General features: G+C 38.1%; 1 protein-coding gene across 5 annotated transcripts in view; it reads right to left on the bottom strand.

Moving 5' to 3' along the window:
* Positions 1 to 437: 437 nt before the first annotated feature.
* The window catches only part of c9orf64 (chromosome 9 open reading frame 64), a 22,584-nt gene continuing 4,373 nt past the window's right edge, over positions 438 to 18,648 (bottom strand). For 3 of the 5 annotated variants that reach the window (XM_018097137.2, XM_018097138.2, XM_018097139.2), the window contains 2 exons: positions 16,040 to 18,386; positions 12,578 to 13,402 (listed from right to left, as the gene is read on the bottom strand). In XM_018097137.2, the coding sequence (XP_017952626.2) occupies positions 16,062 to 18,386 (2,325 nt within the window). In that variant the 3' untranslated portion in view covers positions 12,578 to 13,402; positions 16,040 to 16,061. Of the gene's footprint in view, positions 1,814 to 2,223; positions 2,420 to 3,051; positions 3,312 to 4,394; positions 4,751 to 12,577; positions 13,403 to 16,039; positions 18,387 to 18,648 lie in introns of those variants that run through there. The other 2 variants (XM_031892709.1, NM_001030461.2) reach the window with 1 other exon arrangement.

Raw genomic sequence — 18,648 nt, 5'->3', positions numbered from 1 at the left:
TGATGCCAGGGTTCCCAAACTTTGCACAGTCAGTCACTGGGTGACTACGTACTCAAGGTTAGAAAAAGTGGGCAGGGCTGCCAAAAGCCAATCACATTTCTTTCATTGTTTTCAGAATTGAATGTGCAAGGTATGCAGCCTTCCTGTGGTGCAGCCTGTGGTGCTATCGGGCAGATTTTTTTGTAAAAAGTGTGTAAAATATTTGACCAATATTTATATGTTTATACATTTCCCTTGATTTTCTTACACATCTACTAATGCCTGGCACCGTAAATATAAAAGCAATCCGACACAACTAAGTGGCATATTCATGAAGATCTATTTCTTTATGTCAGGCTAGCAATGAGGATATTTTCCACCACTCAAGATCTGACCTAACCCACTGGAGTCAAGGAGACTGGCATGAACAATGGTCCAAAACACTGTGGGAAAACAGGTGGTGCTCAGTGTTGCTTTATTCAAGCACTGGAATTAGGCACTAGACGCATATCTGCAGAAAATCATTACAGCTTTAAAGACATGGGAGATTTTACATGTTGAATCATGGCTTCAAAATTACAATATAAATTGTATTCTCTGGCCACATTTCTTCACGGATTATATTTATGCCCCTTAATGTATATGTTGCCCATTACCCTTGGGCAGGTACACATTTTATTGCATTTCTAGAAAAATACAAATACTGTACTTGTTTAGGGAGTTACAAAGCAATGAGAAAGAATATTGACATGAAACAGTTGCCTAACATTCATTTATAGCGTGAAGATCTGATTTTATTACTTAAGGTACATCACACTTCTAGATTTGAGGGGTATTTGTCAATATATTGCTGACGGGGTAATAAAAGCCTTGTGTATTTCCTTTTTCTGGTTTATCATCTTGTTTTATTAACAGCAGATATAGAAGAAAAATAGGAACTTGTTTTCCTGGTAACATAGATGGCAGATTTCTCCCTGAGGAAATCCCTGGGGTGGCAGTTCGACCCTCCAAATCAAGCAGTGTTCCTCACTGGAGTTTAGTATCAGCTGGAGTGGGCATTTAGCAATTACCTACAACTTACCCACCATTGTGGCATCACTAGAAATACTGCCTGAGTGGTCTATAACCTAGACATCCAACCTGTGGTACTTACATATAGATGAACTGCAGAATTCCTGACACTGAAGCCTGTTACAGGAGGTGTAGTTCAACTGTAACTGAACTTAGGGTTGCCACCTAACCCCTTTTACTGTATATGGGCCACATATTGAATCCACATCCTACTTGTCTATTTAGCAATTAATTTACATGCATGCTGCATGGCTGCACATAAATCAGTTCAGTCTGCGGCATGCATCTAAATTAATTGCTAATTAGTCAGTGACCCTTGGAAAGAGCTGGGAAGAGGCAAAAAAGAAAGGCAAATAATTCAGAAATTATGAAATAAAAAATGTAGGCCAATTGAAAAACTGCTATAGTTTAGGGCTTTCTATAAAACTGTAGAAATTAACTCAAAGATGAATAACCCGGTTCACACCAGGAGGGGGGCTTATCCGTAAACAAAATCCATCTCTCCACCTGCAGCTTCACCTTGGCTTTAACTAATAGTAGATACAGCGCACCCTGTGAAATGGAACAGCATTGATCTCGTTTCTGTAATCCCGGGCATAGTCCCACAGGAAGTGGTCAATCAGCACTGGGTTAATCTCATTGCTCATCTGCTTTCCACACTTTTCAAAAAGCCTGAGCAGTTGCTCACAGATGAGTTCCACGGCCCAGATAGAACAGCCTCGGATCTCCATCTCCTGCACATCTCCATTCCTAAAGAGCCATCCTGTGTGGGATATAAAGAAGAAGAAGGAGTCTGAGAATGTAGTAAGCCTCTTTTAGTGCCATACAACTAGCCCAGGTGGCAGGGAGAAAGGCCTTTTTCCCCTACTATAGAGTGTAATTAATATTGCTTGTAAAAGGATTTTATTCTGCATAACCAGCACTTTACATGATAGTGTGCATATTTGTTAGCCATTGCTTTGAGGATTGTGCTTTGAGCAGTAAGGGCTTGCAATCAATTTCCTTATCTGTGTCTGAAACTACAACTACTGCAATAACACATATATCTAAAGCACCAATGTTGAACATACTTATTACATACAAAACACAACTGATACAAGAGATAACAAGGGTACTGCCCAAAAGAGCTTGGTAAGTCTGAAAAGAAAACAAATGACAATACCATGTACAAACCTTCTTTAAGCTGTTTCAGCAACTCTTCTGAATATTTCATTGCTCCAAAATGAGCTAGTGCCTGGGGAATTCTGTAGTCTGCAAACATGGTCATATTTTGTATGTCATAAAAACAACCATCACCTTTGCCTTCCAGCACCCCCCATGTGTCTCCCACCAGGATCTGGGCTCGTTTGTAAAAGGCCACTTTCTTACCCTGGAAGAGATGGAATACAGCAGCTCTTTTATATAACACAACTGTGTTTATAAATAAGTGCATCTCTCATTTGGCTCCCATATGGTGGGTCAGTGGGGGATCCCAATGTAAAGAGTACCATATGGTTCTGCCAGTGGGCAGAAATAAATGCAGATGGCAAAACCAGGATACGTGACATATAGATTGTTAATGATAACTAACACTAATATTGACTATAATCAGTTGTATGGCAGACAATAAAGTATATTAAGCTTTTTATCATTAATAACTAAAATATGTTAAAATTCAACAGTGAGGCAGGCCTCTGCATTTATGTTTTACAGCCATATATATGACTGCCTTAACCTCCAATAACTGAAATCCATAAAATGATATTGCTTCTAATGGTTATCAGCATGTACAAAGTGATTATTTTGGTCACAGCAACGCTGTCCAGCTCGAGGCCTGCAAGCAAAATGTATAGTTTTTAATGACTTTTTATGCCCCCCAAGTTGCTCAAGGGCTCCAAAGACTTCTATATATCATCATTTCAAAAACCCTGTCCCCTTGAGCATGTGGTATGGAGCCGGACTTCACTGCATAACCGCAAGGAAACAATATCTGATCAACGACTAGATTTGGTGTTTGTTTACCTTAAAACAACCCTCATCCCGGTAAGAAGGGAAATTGTCCACCACCAGCTGCATGAGTTTCACTGCGCTATTCTGGCTCATCTGGACACAGTTTAGGAACGAGCCTCCAAACTTCTCCATGAGGATTTTCCCAGTCTGATGAAGAATTTCCAGACGTTCTTCTATCATTGGAATGGGGGTTTCAGAGTCGGAACGCAGGATGTGTTTCAGCTGCTCTAATGTTAAGCTTGAATAATAGGAGGCAGTTGTAAGAGGTATACCTGAAAATAAAAATCAGCATAACTGCAGCCAGATAAATACACATAAGGATATATATAGATATATATATATATATATATATATATATATATATATATATATATATATATATATATAGATATATATAGATTTATATAGATTTATATAGATATATATATATAGATTTATATAGATATATATAGATATATACAGTGGCTTGCAAAAGTATTCGTCCCCCTTGAACTTTTCCACATTTTGTCACATTACAGCCACAAACATGAAGCAATTTTATTGGAATTCCACGTGAAAGACCAATACAAAGTGGTGTACACGTGAGAAATGGAAGGAAAATCATACATGATTCCAAACATTTTTTACAAATAAATAACTGCAAAGTGGGGTGTGCGTAATTATTCAGCCCCCTGAGTCAATACTTTGTAGAACCACCTTTTGCTGCAATTACAGCTGCCAGTCTTTTAGGGTATGTCTCTACCAGCTTTGCACATCTAGAGACTGAAATCCTTGCCCATTCTTCTTTGCAAAACAGCTCCAGCTCAGTCAGATTAGATGGACAGCGTTTGTGAACAGCAGTTTTCAGATCTTGCCACAGATTCTTGATTGGTGCACTCTATTTAGTCATTAGCACTCATCAGGCAATGTCTATGGGCAACTGACTGCACTGAATAATTACGCACACCCTACTTTGCAGTTATTTATTTGTAAAAAATGTTTGGAATCATGTATGATTTTCGTTCCACTTCTCACGTGTACAGCACTTTGTATTGGTCTTTCATGTGGAATTCAAATAAAATTGATTCATGTTTGTGGCTGTAATGTGACAAAATGTGAAAAAGTTCAAGGGGGCCGAATACTTTTGCAAGCCACTGTATATATATATATATATATATATATATATATTATATATAATAGGTAGCAGTGAACTCAGCACTCATAGGACTCATAAGTCTGAATATGTGACCAAAATGTTGATTCTGCACAACTAAAGGAATTTTTTGTATTTGTCCTTTGAGTGCTGAGTTCATTGCTACCTGTTCTCCACAACTTATTACCCGACACCCAGGCAGTGGTTCCACTCTGGCACTAACCTTCATCCAAGGCTCTGTTCATTGCTGCACACAAGGACCAATAGCCGCTGTACTCCTTACCCTTGTACTTGACCAAATATTTATTTTCTTCACTCTCTGACCAGAAAGAGAAGTTTAAGGTATCAACAAAGAATACCCAGTTGACTGCATCTTCCCCAGAATCCTGTGGGTTCAGCTCATGCAAAGATTTCCAGCCCTTCAGGGTTATTTCATTCCTTCCAATCTTCTCAAACAGCTTCTCTGCCAGTGATCTCACACCCTCAGCCTCCACATAGACATCCTTGCTGTTTTCTGCAATTAACTTGCCAGCCTCCCTCGGTAAAAGTGGCTTAGCCATACTGACAGTTTTCTTGTACCTAGAGTTTAAACAAACATAAATATATGTGGGTTTTAATGATAAATTATAAGCATAGCATGTATGCCACCCTAGCCAGGTCACAATGCTGGGCTCTTAGGGAGAATGGGAATGTGTCCCTATGTCGAAGGCAGTGTTCCCCCCCCCCAAAAAGCAACGCACCACAAATATGTTGTTCCTGTCCAATCACTGACAGTAAAATCGAACAAGTGCAAGGGGGTCTACAGCAACATTCTGACTTCTGATTGAAGGCCCTTCTGTTCTGTTAATTATCCCCCTAGGCCTCCAGCAGAGAAAAGGGGGGATTTAAGGATTCTTCTCTCGCATTACCCATTTTAATATTTAAGTACAAGAATTTGGGGCTAATCAGTCAGCTACAATGTATACGATGGATAATTACCCCCACCTCCCCAGTGTAGGGTCACTGCATGCAAAACACACAAATTCTAATACTAACTAAGCTGAATATCCATGTGTACATCAATTGGAAATGTTTGCCTGTAAGAAACTATAACAGCATTTGGGGAAAAGTTTTGTTAGTTGGGTGTTCTCACATTGCCACTGTAACACCCCCTAACCGCGGCAGCTTCTGTGCCCTGATTGACAGTGAAGCAAGATGCCCGCTGTGTGGCTATAACGACATCCCTCTCAGTCAATCAAAACATAGAAGAGTCAGGCTGCCATGGCTACAGGTAGTGTGGGGGGCGGGGTAATCTCCCCACATCAGTTTATTCTTTTTAGGTAATGGTATAAGCATTGCAACAAAAAAAAAAAGGGCTGGATAAAATGTAATTGTTATAGACACTTTGCACTATAGATATTAAGCATTATGGGGTTAAACTAATCACATGATTGTGTCACGTCATGAAGGGTATTTAATGGTAGCGTTTCACTGTGTGTGCATTGCACCTGAGGAAGGGGGTGTTCCCCTGAAAGCTTGTGCTGCATTTCTGCTGAAATATTTGCCGGAATATAGAGGTGTACTTCTCCATTACAAGGTATGAGTGGAAGTTGTTTGGCTTGGAAACAGCCGGGGGGAGTGAATGCACCCTTGAAATATGTAAGTGGTGTGCCGTGTTTGCAAAATGAAGGAAACATATGCTCATAAGTAATTCGTAAATCTCACCCGTAGTATAGATGGGCCCAGGTGCTCATGCCCCAGACCTTCAGCTAAAGGGAGCCATCATGGGTAAGTTACAAACATAGAGAGAAGGCAGGCACTCTGGTAGTTCAGTGAAGAAAATCGGTTGTCCATGAGAAGGTAGAGTAAAATCAAAAAACTTTTATTGAGCTAACACATGACACATAGAGCCTCTACCTTCTCATGGACAACCGATTTTCTTCACTGAACTACCAGAGTGCCTGCCTTCTCTCTATGTCTGTAACTTACCCATGGTGTGCTGTGTTTCCTTTGGGCTGCCAGCTTAGAGACATTTTCCACAATAATATGGTTACTGCCAAAGGCAACCTGATAGCAACTCAAGTCAAAGAGGTAGAATACAAAGTTATTAAAAAACCAACTATAGTATTGTTTGAGTTACAGGTGCGGGATATGCCCAAAAACCTGTTATTCAGAAAGTTCTGAATTACAACCATTTTTAAAAATGATTTCCTTTTAATCTGTAATAATAAAACAGCAACTTGTACTCGGTCCCATTAAAAAATTCATCCTATTGGGTTTATTTAATGTTCAAATGATTTTTTAGTAGACTTAATGTATGGAGATTCAAATTATGGAACGATCCCTTATCCAGAAAAACCCAGGTCCCGAGCATTCTGTATGACAGGTCCTCTACCTGTACTTCCATGTAAGCTAATTCAAAGCTGGAGTCACATAGAACAGATGCTGTATTTCTGCAAAATTGCCATTGTCTTTTGTCTTGTGTGCCCATAACCCTTCCTGGCTTCAAACAGCCTTCTGACTGCCAGGCAGGACAAAGAAAACTGGCAACTATATCCTGATTTCTGAAAGCAGCACTTAATTGTTTAGACATTATTATTTCTACAAATATAAAAGCAAAATAAAGCCATTTCATTTCATGAATATTCTGCAATTCAAACCCATAAATAGGATATAAATGAAAAATAGTTAGAAACAGAGTGCTGCAGGCACAGTCGGCTTACCCTTTATTCTGCTGCAGTGAGAGGGCTTTGCCTTTACGTTGCCTTTATAGCTTATCAGTAGCCTGGCAGGAAACTGCACAGAAATAAGGCCAGTCAGCAAAGAAAATATCTTATTATTGCCCAAAGGTTACTTGTACCGGGCACGTGATGCGGCTTACTGGCTTCTATCTGCTCATTACAAAGGCATACCAACTGTGTAGCATCAGCCCATAGCAATGTGTTTCAGGCTACTAATTAAATAGTTAACTTGTTTTTAATATACGAGCGCCTAAACTTTATAGAAATGTTTGATTTAAAGCTTTGAGATTTACCCAGCATGGCTGAACATATTCACATTACTGAGGTTGCTATTGCCTGTGTCCCACAAAAAGACCTCACAAAGCTCCCATACTATGCACAAGTGTTTCATTTTCTTGCACATAAAACATCCCCCCACCCAGTCCCTATCACTGTATTTATGAAAGGCAGTGGAAGACAATGGACAATAAAAGAGATAGATTCATAAATATTGTCACCTCAGAGTTCGCTTTGAGGAAGGTAACATCAAGCACTGTTACTCCACAACAGAAATGATAGGCCCTCAGTTTTCCATCTTCATAGATTCCCCCCCCCCCCCCCCATAGGCTGAAGCTCAATGAAAGTATTACAAAGCACCGTCAGATATTGATTGTTTAGGTCCTGCCTGTACATTGGAATCAGTGAGTAAGCTTCAGCCTATAGGGAATTCCAGAATTCCTGTTGTTTTGCATATTTGAAGAGGGTCTCCTCAATCCCAGCATGCTCCTTGTGTTATTTACCAACAAACACCAGGTCTGGCACCTTGTGTCAGTTCCATTATAGTTGCACTATTGACATACTGATATACTTATGTGACTCCAATACTGCCTGACCCCAACAGCAAATACAATTTAGGACCCTAAAACACTGTTAAGTTGACTTATTCTACCAAGATGTATTAAAAATTGCTCACTGGTCCCCCTACAGTCCTGAACCAGGACCAGAGAATAGCAAGATACTGGGATAGTGTTTCAATGGAAATGACAGATAATGTTAACAGAATATTTGCTTGGAATTTCTTTCATAATGCAAAATAGTATATTTGGGTTTACATGTAAAAATGGACTGCCAGTGAGGATGGACAGTAAGTGGCATATTTACCAAAGGATAGAGTAACCAGCAAATCCTTCAAGATGTACTACCAAGCCATTACAAGTAAAGAAATACAGCTGGGGAGAATTCGTGCATTTTGGACTGAATTGTCCCTTTGCCATTTTGTAAATATAATCCAATGCATTTCATGCCAGATCCAGATTAAAGCAGCAAAAAAAGGAAACCAGTATACCTATTCATAATTAAAAAGCCAATCTATCCATGTATAGAGACAACCTGCATAACTGATATCTTGCAGGGTACGAACCAAACTGGCCTGTTGATGCAGTCCTGCCCGAAAAGGCACCTAATATGATCTAATAGTTGGACTGGGAACCAATCAGATGAACTCAGCTTGGCTTACCATCTAGGTGGCCAAATTGTGCAAAGACTTGCAGATATTTCAGCTGCTGGCTTAAGGCAAGGAACTTCACTTTGAATAATGGGAAAATAGCTCTAAAGCAGCTCAATAAAAAAATGTCCTAAGTACAGTGCTTAGTGTCTGTTCAGACCAAGACCTGTATAGGCACTGTACACAAGGTATGTTAAAAGAAAGAAGTGGATTAAAGCCACCAAATTTCTTTGCCTCTAAAGCTTGATAAAGGGAACCTGGAAACACCGATGATTCACTACTGTGTACTTTCCTATAGGGCTGATTCACCAAGGTGTGTTAAAACGAGCCCTATTTATAGCATGCGTTAAAATTTTTATCGCATTTTATTTTTCGTGTCTTAACGCACGATTCACTAAAAGGATACTTGCATTAATTTAGACGCGATGCTGTTTGCGCTAATTGTCGCAAAGACTATTTTCGTGCGGTATTTGCGCAACGCACGCTAATTAACGCAGCACAAACTGTCGTCGCATGTGAAAAAACGCACGCCATATTAGCCATACACACCATTACTTTCGGAAAACTATGATGCAAACTGGAGGCTGCATCACTCTAGGGCCAACACAGACTTGAATAAATCCCACTGCAAAGTCCATATTGTGTTGCCAAAAGCTCATGAACTGTACTTTTCTATAATTACCACCTGCCTCAAGTAGGTGTTAATTTTCGCACAGACTAATGCGATATTTAGCCCGTCTAGTATTATTTCTGCTCGAGAATTAACACAATGTGTTAAAATTAACGCATTCGGCTGCGCACTATTTAACGCACGCGATATGCGACTTAACGCATGCGATAATACGTTAGCGAATCACGAATTTTTTTTCGCGTCAATTTTAACGCAAAAAAGCATGCAATAACGCTTAGCGACCTTTAGTGAATCAACCCTTATGTTTGAGCATTCTCATACTAAATACAAGGGACTGTAATAATATAGACAACCCAAGTACTCAAAATTATTTTCCGATTTTCTTGAGAGAGAGCATATTAACCAATAGTTCTATTGCAGGCAACTAACTTGCTCCGGGGGACATTAGCCTAAGGGAGGACCATATTGTGTATTTCCAAATCACCTTCATTGCATATATAATTATAATAGAAATCAGCAGAGCTACTGGGTCATCTTAGGAGGTGCATGCAAGAAGGGCTGTGGTGGCCTTGGGCTGTTAAATTAGGATGACTAAATCTACTGAGTGAGCCTATAAAGTAAAACCTGAATAATTACCCACTCAGTTTACCACATATAGAGGTAATATCAGATGCCAAGAGCAGATCATTCACAAGCTATCAAGAGGCCATCAAGGTCTGGCAATGAACAGACATTCATTTTTAATCCAAAACTGCTGGTAATGCTAATCGTTGTTGGCACTGTAAGTCATAGTGAAAATAGTTTTGTTATTTTTGCATTTCCCTTGCAATGGTAGATTTATTTTCTTAAAATAGGTTGATATCTGTGAAGTAACAAGGCTATTCTGACTTGAAGGTATATTTGCTACCTGCAGCTAAGCACAAAGAAGAAAGCAACTGCGGTCACAGTAATACCTGCCACCAACATAGGCAAGAACACATTGCACATTTATTTTTGAGTATTTCACATTTTCTTGGCAAAGTTGTTACTAAGTGAATTGTCCAGACATCCCAACACCAACTCAACTGCCTATACCTGACAAACCCAACGTAGAATACACTGGATTTAAAGTGCCTACACTTACAATTGTGCTGCTCTATTGATAAGTCAAATGAAAAGACTGTTAAAGGTTATTTGTATTATCATCAGTGCCTATCAATATGGATGTTTTAAAATGCAAATTTTACATACATTTATTTTTAAAAAACATTTTAATAATTCCATTAACATTAATTTTATTAAAATTTTTAGTATAACAGGTTTATTCTACAGTTTATAATTGTATTTATTTTTTTAATTATAAAATATATCTGCCATCCAACATACAGTTCTATTACTATTCTTTATTTATCTGGGGCCCTCTCCTATTCACCGTCAATTCTGACTTGCAAATTGCTGCCTAATACCAGAATATGTAAGCTCTAGGGATTAGACAGCAGTTCCATTTCCAAATAAACATATATATATATATATATATATATATGTCACATTACAGCCACAAACATGAATCAATTTTATTGGAATTCCATGTGAAAGACCAATTCAAAATGGTGTACACGTGAGAACGAAAATCATACATGATTCCAAACATTTTTTACAAATAAATAACTGCAAAGTGGGGTGTGCGTAATTATTCAGCCCCCTTTGGTCTGAGTGCAGACAGTTGCCCATAGACATTGCCTGATGAGTGCTAATGACTAAATAGAGTGCACCTGTGTGTAATCTAATGTCAGTACAAATACAGCTGCTCTGTGACGGCCTCAGAGGTTGTCTAAGAGAATATTGGGAGCAACAACACCATGAAGTCCAAAGAACACACCAGACAGGTCAGGGATAAAGTTATTGAGAAATTTAAAGCAGGCTTAGGCTACAAAAAGATTTCCAAAGCCTTGAACATCCCACAGAGCACTGTTCAAGCGATCATTCAGAAATGGAAGGAGTATGGCACAACTGTAAACCTACCAAGACAAGGACGTCAACCTAAACTCACAGGCCGAACAAGGAGAGCGCTGATCAGAAATGCAGCCAAGGGGCCCATGGTGACTTTGGACGAGCTGCAGAGATCTACAGCTCAGGTGGGGGAATCTGTCCATAGGACAACTATTAGTCGTGCACTGCACATAGTTGGCCTTTATGGAAGAGTGGCAAGAAGAAAGCCATTGTTAACAGAAAACCATAAGAAGTCCCGTTTGCAGTTTGCCACAAGCCATGTGGGGGACACAGCAAACATGTGGAAGAAGGTGCTCTGGTCAGATGAGACCAAAATGGAACTTTTTGGCCAAAATGCAAAACGCTATGTGTGGCGGAAAACTAACACTGCACATCACTCTGAACACACCATCCCCACTGTCACATATGGTGGTGGCAGCATCATGCTCTGGGGGTGCTTCTCTTCAGCAGGGACAGGGAAGCTGGTCAGAGTTGATGGGAAGATGGATGGAGCCAAATGCAGGGCAATCTTGGAAGAAAACCTCTTGGAGTCTGCAAAAGACTTGAGACTGGGGCGGAGGTTCACCTTCCAGCAGGACAACGACCCTAAACATAAAGCCAGGGCAACAATGGAATGGTTTAAAACAAAACATATCCATGTGTTAGAATGGCCCAGTCACAGTCCAGATCTAAATCCAATCGAGAATCTGTGGCAAGATCTGAAAACTGCTGTTCACAAACGCTGTCCATCTAATCTGACTGAGCTGGAGCTGTTTTGCAAAGAAGAATGGGCAAGGATTTCAGTCTCTAGATGTGCAAAGCTGGTAGAGACATACCCTAAAAGACTGGCAGCTGGAATTGCAGCAAAAGGTGGTTCTACAAAGTATTGACTCAGGGGGCTGAATAATTACGCACACCCCACTTTGCAGTTATTTATTTGTAAAAAATGTTTGGAATCATGTATGATTTTTGTTCCACTTCTCACGTGTACACCACTTTGTATTGGTCTTTCACGTGGAATTCCAATAAAATTGATTCATGTTTGTGGCTGTAATGTGACAAAATGTGGAAAAGTTCAAGGGGGCCGAATACTTTTGCAAGCCACTGTATATGTATATATATATATATATATATATATATATATATATATATATATATATATATAGTATTGTATCACTAGGTCCGCACTCCCATTACTCACTTTACTCCATATCCAATTCAAGGGCGCTGCACATGGTTGTAGCTCATATTCATTCCAATTGACAATGCGCACTCCTCATCCTTTATAATTCATTTATTGTTGCATTAAAAACATCAACGTTTCGGTCCAGGTCTAGGACCTTAAACCATTTAACATCTTGATAAAGGTCCTAGACCTGGACCGAAACGTTGATGTTTTTAATGCAACAATAAATGAATTATAAAGGATGAGGAGTGCTCATTGTCAATTGGAATGTATATATATTAATTATATTATATATATTATATATATATATATTATATATATATATATATATTATATATATATATATATATATATAGAATACTGTGGCAATGGGCAGTAACAGTCAATGTCGTATTAAAATAATACACAAATTAAGTACTTAAGTACAAAATACATTTTATTAAACACAATAGAAAAAATAGGACTACAAAACTTTACTTCAGTTACATATTATAATTTTGTTAATTATATACAAAACTAAACTTCTAAATTAGTGATCTTAAACAGGTAATGAATCTGAGATGTCTAAGGAAATCTGTCAGTCACTTCCAGTTCAATGAAAAAGTAAAGAAAGTGCCACAGAATTTGGTGACTGGCTGCAATATATTTTCTTTTAGGGCAGCTTGATGGGTAGACAGACGGTCAGTCAGCAATACATTTCAATTTGCTGCTTATAGACTAATGTGGGAAAAGCTTTGATCCTAATAGTGGACCTGTGGGCCAGGCGATTACCCCTCAGAAATGTATTAGTCACCATTTCCCAGTGTAATTGAATGGTCCACAGTGACATCAGAGGACCTGGTTAGCTCAGCTCTAGTGCCCAGGGAGTGGAGAGTAAGAAAGGTTGGGGACCCCTGCCCTAGGATATCATTGTAGAAAACAGCAATAACACAATGCTGATCTGAGTGTGGCCGCTACACAGTGACAACGCACACACAAAGCTCATCACTAGCAATCAGAATTTATCACAGTTGGAATACACTTTTGCTTTTATTCCATTTCCTTATTACAGAACAGAGATGTATACTGCCACTTTAAAAATGCACAGGATCAGGATATCACTTGCATGCACTGGCATTTTCGTGACTGATTCGATGGAAAGAATTTAGTTGAATAAAAAGCTTTTATATAAAAAAAAACAAAACAAAAAAAAAAACATGATTTTAAGTCACTCCTCGGATAGCAAGAAATCCACAAAATAGGTCTGTAAAAGAAAAAAAAATATTAATACTAGCACATACTACTAGCAATTACGGCACATTACATATTAGTAGAGATTAGTAGAGAAATAAAATTTGAATAATTTATACAAAATACAATACAGGTATGGGACCGGTTATCCAAAATGCTTGGGACCTGGGGTTTTCTGGATAATGAGTCTTTCTGTAATTTGGATCTCAATACCTTAAAGGGGTTGGTTACCTTTAAATTAACTTTTAGTTTGACATAGACATCGATATTCTGAGATAATTTGCAATTGTTTTTTATTTTTCATGGTTTTTCAGTTACAGGTATGGGATCCGTTATCCACAAAGCTTTGTATTACATGAAGGCCATCTCCCATACTCTCCATTTTAATAAAATAATTCAGATTTTTAAAAATGTTTTCCTTTTTCTCTGTAATAATAATTTAGTACCTTGTACTTGATCCCAGCTAAGATATAATGAACACTTACTGGATGTAAAACAATCCTATTGGGTTTAATTAATGTTTAAATGATTTAGCAGACTTAAGTTATGGAGATCCAAATTATAGAAAGACCCCAGGTCCCAAACATTCTGGATAAAAGGTCCTATACCTGTATTTAGCTTTTTGTTCAGCATCTCTCCAATTTCAGCAGCTATCTGGTTGCTGGGGCCTTGTTTACCTTGGCAACCTTAGCAATTCCAGTCCTTGAATGAAAAACTGGAATATGAAAAGATGGCGGACTGAATAGAACAATATGTAATACAATCTAAGAATAATAATACAATTGTAGCCTCACAGAACAATAGTTTATTTAGCTGCTGGGGACAGCGACCCCCATTTAAAAGGTGGAAAGATGTAGAAGATAAAGGCAAATAATTCAAAAACTATAAAAAATAAACCATAAGAAACATGGAATAAGACTTTCTATAACATGCTAAAACTAAAATTGACATTAAACCATCCCTTTAAGTCTACTAAAAAATAATTGAAACATTAAATAAGTATTGTTCTACCTCCAGTAAGGATTACTTATATCTTATTGAGATCAAGTACAATTAACTTTTATTACAGATAAAAACGAAATCATTTTTAAAAATTAAAATTATTTGATTAAAGCTGGGAGATGGCCTTCCTGTAATTTGCAGCTTTCCGGATAATGGGTTTCTGGATAACTGATCTCAGACCTGTATCAATTAAAAACTTTTTACTAACTTTAATGAGAACAATGTTACGCTATTCTGTTTGTTGGTAATAATTCAATAATATTGTTGTATCTTTCTACTATGCAAACTATTCACAACTATTTAAATAAATAAAAAGGGGGGGAAGGGCAAAACATTTGCTAGAAAAACAATATATTGCAATAGCATTATGAAACTAGGAAAAACAAAAGGCAGAGCCTTAGTGCAAACAATGCTTTCCAGATTTGTTCCATGCACTATGCAGAGCCTTAGTGCCAAAGAATGCTTTCCAGATTTGTTCCATGCACTATGCATAGAATCATTGGCAAGCTGGGAATATCTTCTTTGTGATGTATATACTTAACATATAGGGTTAGATCAGGGGTGCCCAAATGGTAGATCGCGGTCTACCAGTAAATCACTTTAAAGTTTCTGGGTGGGATGACATCCCAACACTTCTTTTTCCCCCCAGCATCCTGGAGCTTTGGAGTGTGGCTGCTCAAGCTATCTGTCTTTGTAGTTTGATCCCAGTATAGAAGATTGTCCCCACCGGGCCGCTGTATATATTTATTCCTAGTTTATATATGATTCTGTGTGCAGGCTATAAAGTAGTAAAAACAACTACAATCCTTTTACATTAAAATTTAAGTTGACACTTAAATGTTATGTGGGCATTAAGTGTAAATTTGGCACTGCATTTATATATTGCTATGTGTATTTGTTAAACATTGATTGATACTTTTTCTTGCTTAATGTGCCAAATGAAAGACGCCACACAATTGTAACTGTGGTAGATCTCATGATGGAGGCCAGGTGGCAAAAAGTAGATCACAGGGTGACGATGTCTGGGCACTCCTGGGTTAGACTGATCCAGCAGTGATCTGAGGAATCCAGAGTTACTCCCTATAGTTGAATATTCTCCCCAGTTATTATGAACACTTTTCTGAGTTGGATGTTAGAGCTCTGTGATGCTAATCTTAAATACTCCTCAGAACAGTTAAGGTGGCCATACAAGGGTAGATTTAGGCTGCCAATTTGTCCCTTCAAACCGATTTGGAGGCTTATCTGCCTGTGTATAGGCCCTCCACGGGCCTACTCCACTGCAATCTAGCCGATTCATGTAAAGTTTAAATGTTTTGTTTTTTTTTTTAGTTTTTTAGAGTATGATGATGCAAATTAAGGGAAAATCTCCTTATCTGGCAAAACCCAAGTTTCAGGCATTCCACATAATAGATCCCATACATGTATAATACAAAATTATAAACTCACATTTATAGGCACAGCACATACTACATTGTGGATAAACTGTATTTTAGTTTCTCAATAAAGATTTTATTATGCCCCCACCCCACCCTACAGTTTGCACATTAGATCTAAAACTCCTACATTTTCTAAAAAATAACAGGATAATAGTAATAAAGATAAGAGTAATTTATAATGATTTTTTTTTCTTATAGATTCTAAAATCTACCTTGTTAATTGTGTGAACCATTTCACCATGATTCATTCTTCATTGGCCTGTGTTCCAGTGAAGGGTTGTCAGGAAGTCGGTCACTTAAAGTTTGCCTTTCGATATTGACTTCTCCTTCCACATACCTCACAATATCCTTCAGGATGACCAAAAGGAAAGCTTTTGAAGCTACATCAAAGACACATTTTCTTACTTTAGGCTGTAAACCAGCAGAAGGGTCCTGCACATCGGTATCATTCCATTGTGCTTTTCCTCTGTGAACATTGTAATTATGATCAAGAGCTGCAAGTTGAGTGCGGACAACCACGTCATCCATGGAGTGAAGTGTTCTTGGCCGATATTTAAGGAGATTACTGTGGTATAGCTTTAGTTCATCTGTATGGCAGAACTCTGAAAGATGATTGAGGTCTCTGATGAGTTGAGCAGACATAACAATTTCTTTGAATCTGTTGAATGCTGTTGAACCACATTTCATCCACTTTCTTTTGCACCTCGCACTCAGATTTTCTTGTGTGCATCCATGGAATTGCTGAGAAGTCTCCCATTTGTGCACCTTTGTAACATGATTCAGTAATGATTGCCACTTCTTTTTCAACAAATCAGCACTACCATCACATGTCTGAGAGGCCCACAATAGATGACTGACTGCGGGTTTAATCCACTGTGATATCTGACTACAGTTTTTCTGTTTACTAGCAGATGACAGTTTGTTCCTTAAAGACCTGCTAATATGGTCAATATTATATTTATGTAGTATGTCGGAATAGTCTTTATAAATAAGTTTTCTTATTGCCTTGCGACGATTTGTACATATGCTTTTCACCTTAACATCTTTTTCCAAGAGTTCATCCAGTGATTTCTGAAAAGACTGTTTTTCAGCATCAGCAGAGGAAGTGGTAGAAGAAACTTGGTCCACCCTATAATTGATAATCTTCATGGAGGCGCCTTCCATGAGTGAATATGTGCAGTACTTAGAAAAGCTACCAGGGATGTTTATATCATGATCTCCTACAAGAAATACAGATTTCCCTGAAATATGCTTTATTAGTTTGTCCTGCTCAGTCTTCCAGTGGTGGTCTATAACTGGAATGAAATAATTTGATTGATATCGCTTGAAAGCAGATGGCGACATTTGTTTTAACTTCAAGAGCTTATTCATGGCATAAACTTTTGCAAAGTCAGAACCACTAAGAAGGATTGATGCAGACATCAGCAGGTTTCCATAATATATGGAACCTTTACGAGGCTGACTGTCCCAAAGATGAAAATGGTGTCCACTCTGACATACCGCTTTGACAGTTAAGAATGATCCATATACATACTTTTTCAATTTTTTTATTGGTGAATAGCAGTTTGGATCTCTACCACATCTTGAAGACAATAGCAATTTATCAAGGCAAGATTCATAAACTAGGAAAGTGTGATCATCCACCGGATCCTTAGCAGTATTTAAAACATCAAAAGGTTCTATTGACTGATCTATTTCATCATCTTCCTCACTTTCATATTCTATGAATATGGGGCTATCTTCACTATGTTTAGATATGTCGGAATCATCACCAATGCTACTTGATGTATCTGTGCCGTCATCTGATAAAGTGTTCTCAGCGTCTTCAATTTCCATTTTAATATCATGAAAAATAGTAGGTTTAGATTTACATTCAGATTGCCCTTCAGAATCAACTAAATGAATTTTGCTGTATGCCGGTTCTGAGGGCAGCAAATTCAATGTCTGAACTGATGTAACACTAGTTTTATTGAGTGGTGAAGCACACTGCGAGCAATAGTAGGATGTAACTGCATCCCCATTTTCAAATATTGTTTGAGTTGAAGCATTCCTCTTACAGGAATTTTGTTTTGTACAGGTAGAATCATTACTACGCCTGATTTTTATAGTTTTCTTCTTTGTCTGGCCAGTAATTGTTTGCTGTGAGAAAGAATTAGATGCTGAGTTCTGGTGAGACTGAAAAGGCAGAGATTCACATTGGTCACCTTTATCATTACGGGCTCTCTTTGCAGGGACTGCTTTACATCCATCTGAAGCAGATCCACTCCAAAGAAACAATGTGGGAGTTGCTGACTTCTTTAAAGCCTTTCTTCTTCCTTGAAAAGTGTAAGAATCTTCAGTAAAGTGACATGAACAAATTCGGAAGGAATCAGTTTTCTTGCCCTCTATAATTCTTTGAGCATAGGTGTCCAAGTCACCAAAGTTTTGCCCAATAGCTACAAGCCATCTTTTTATAATATCAATATTTCCAGGAAACACATGCAGTACCACATTTGGAGATGGGGTTTTACCTCTGCTGCCATGGGAACATCCATTTACAATACACTTTGGCATACCGAACTGTAAAAAAAAAAAATATATATATATATATATATATATATGAACTGAAACATAATGTCTCATTGCCTTTATTCAAACGTTTTAAACATTTCCCGGCTGTTTTCTATATAGCCTTACCTCTAGCTCTGTCTTTTTTGTGACATTTAATTACAATTAAAGGAACAGTAACTCCAAAAAATGAAAGTGTATAAAAGTAACTAAAATGTAATGTGCTGCTGCCCTGCACTGGTAAAAGTTGTGTGTTTCCTTCAAAAAGTCTACT

This window comes from Xenopus tropicalis, chromosome 9 (genome assembly GCF_000004195.4).
Source record: "Xenopus tropicalis strain Nigerian chromosome 9, UCB_Xtro_10.0, whole genome shotgun sequence".
Taxonomy (NCBI): Eukaryota; Metazoa; Chordata; class Amphibia; order Anura; family Pipidae; genus Xenopus; species Xenopus tropicalis.
Note: the sequence above shows the minus strand (reverse complement) of the source record. Positions and strands in the feature narration are given on the sequence as shown.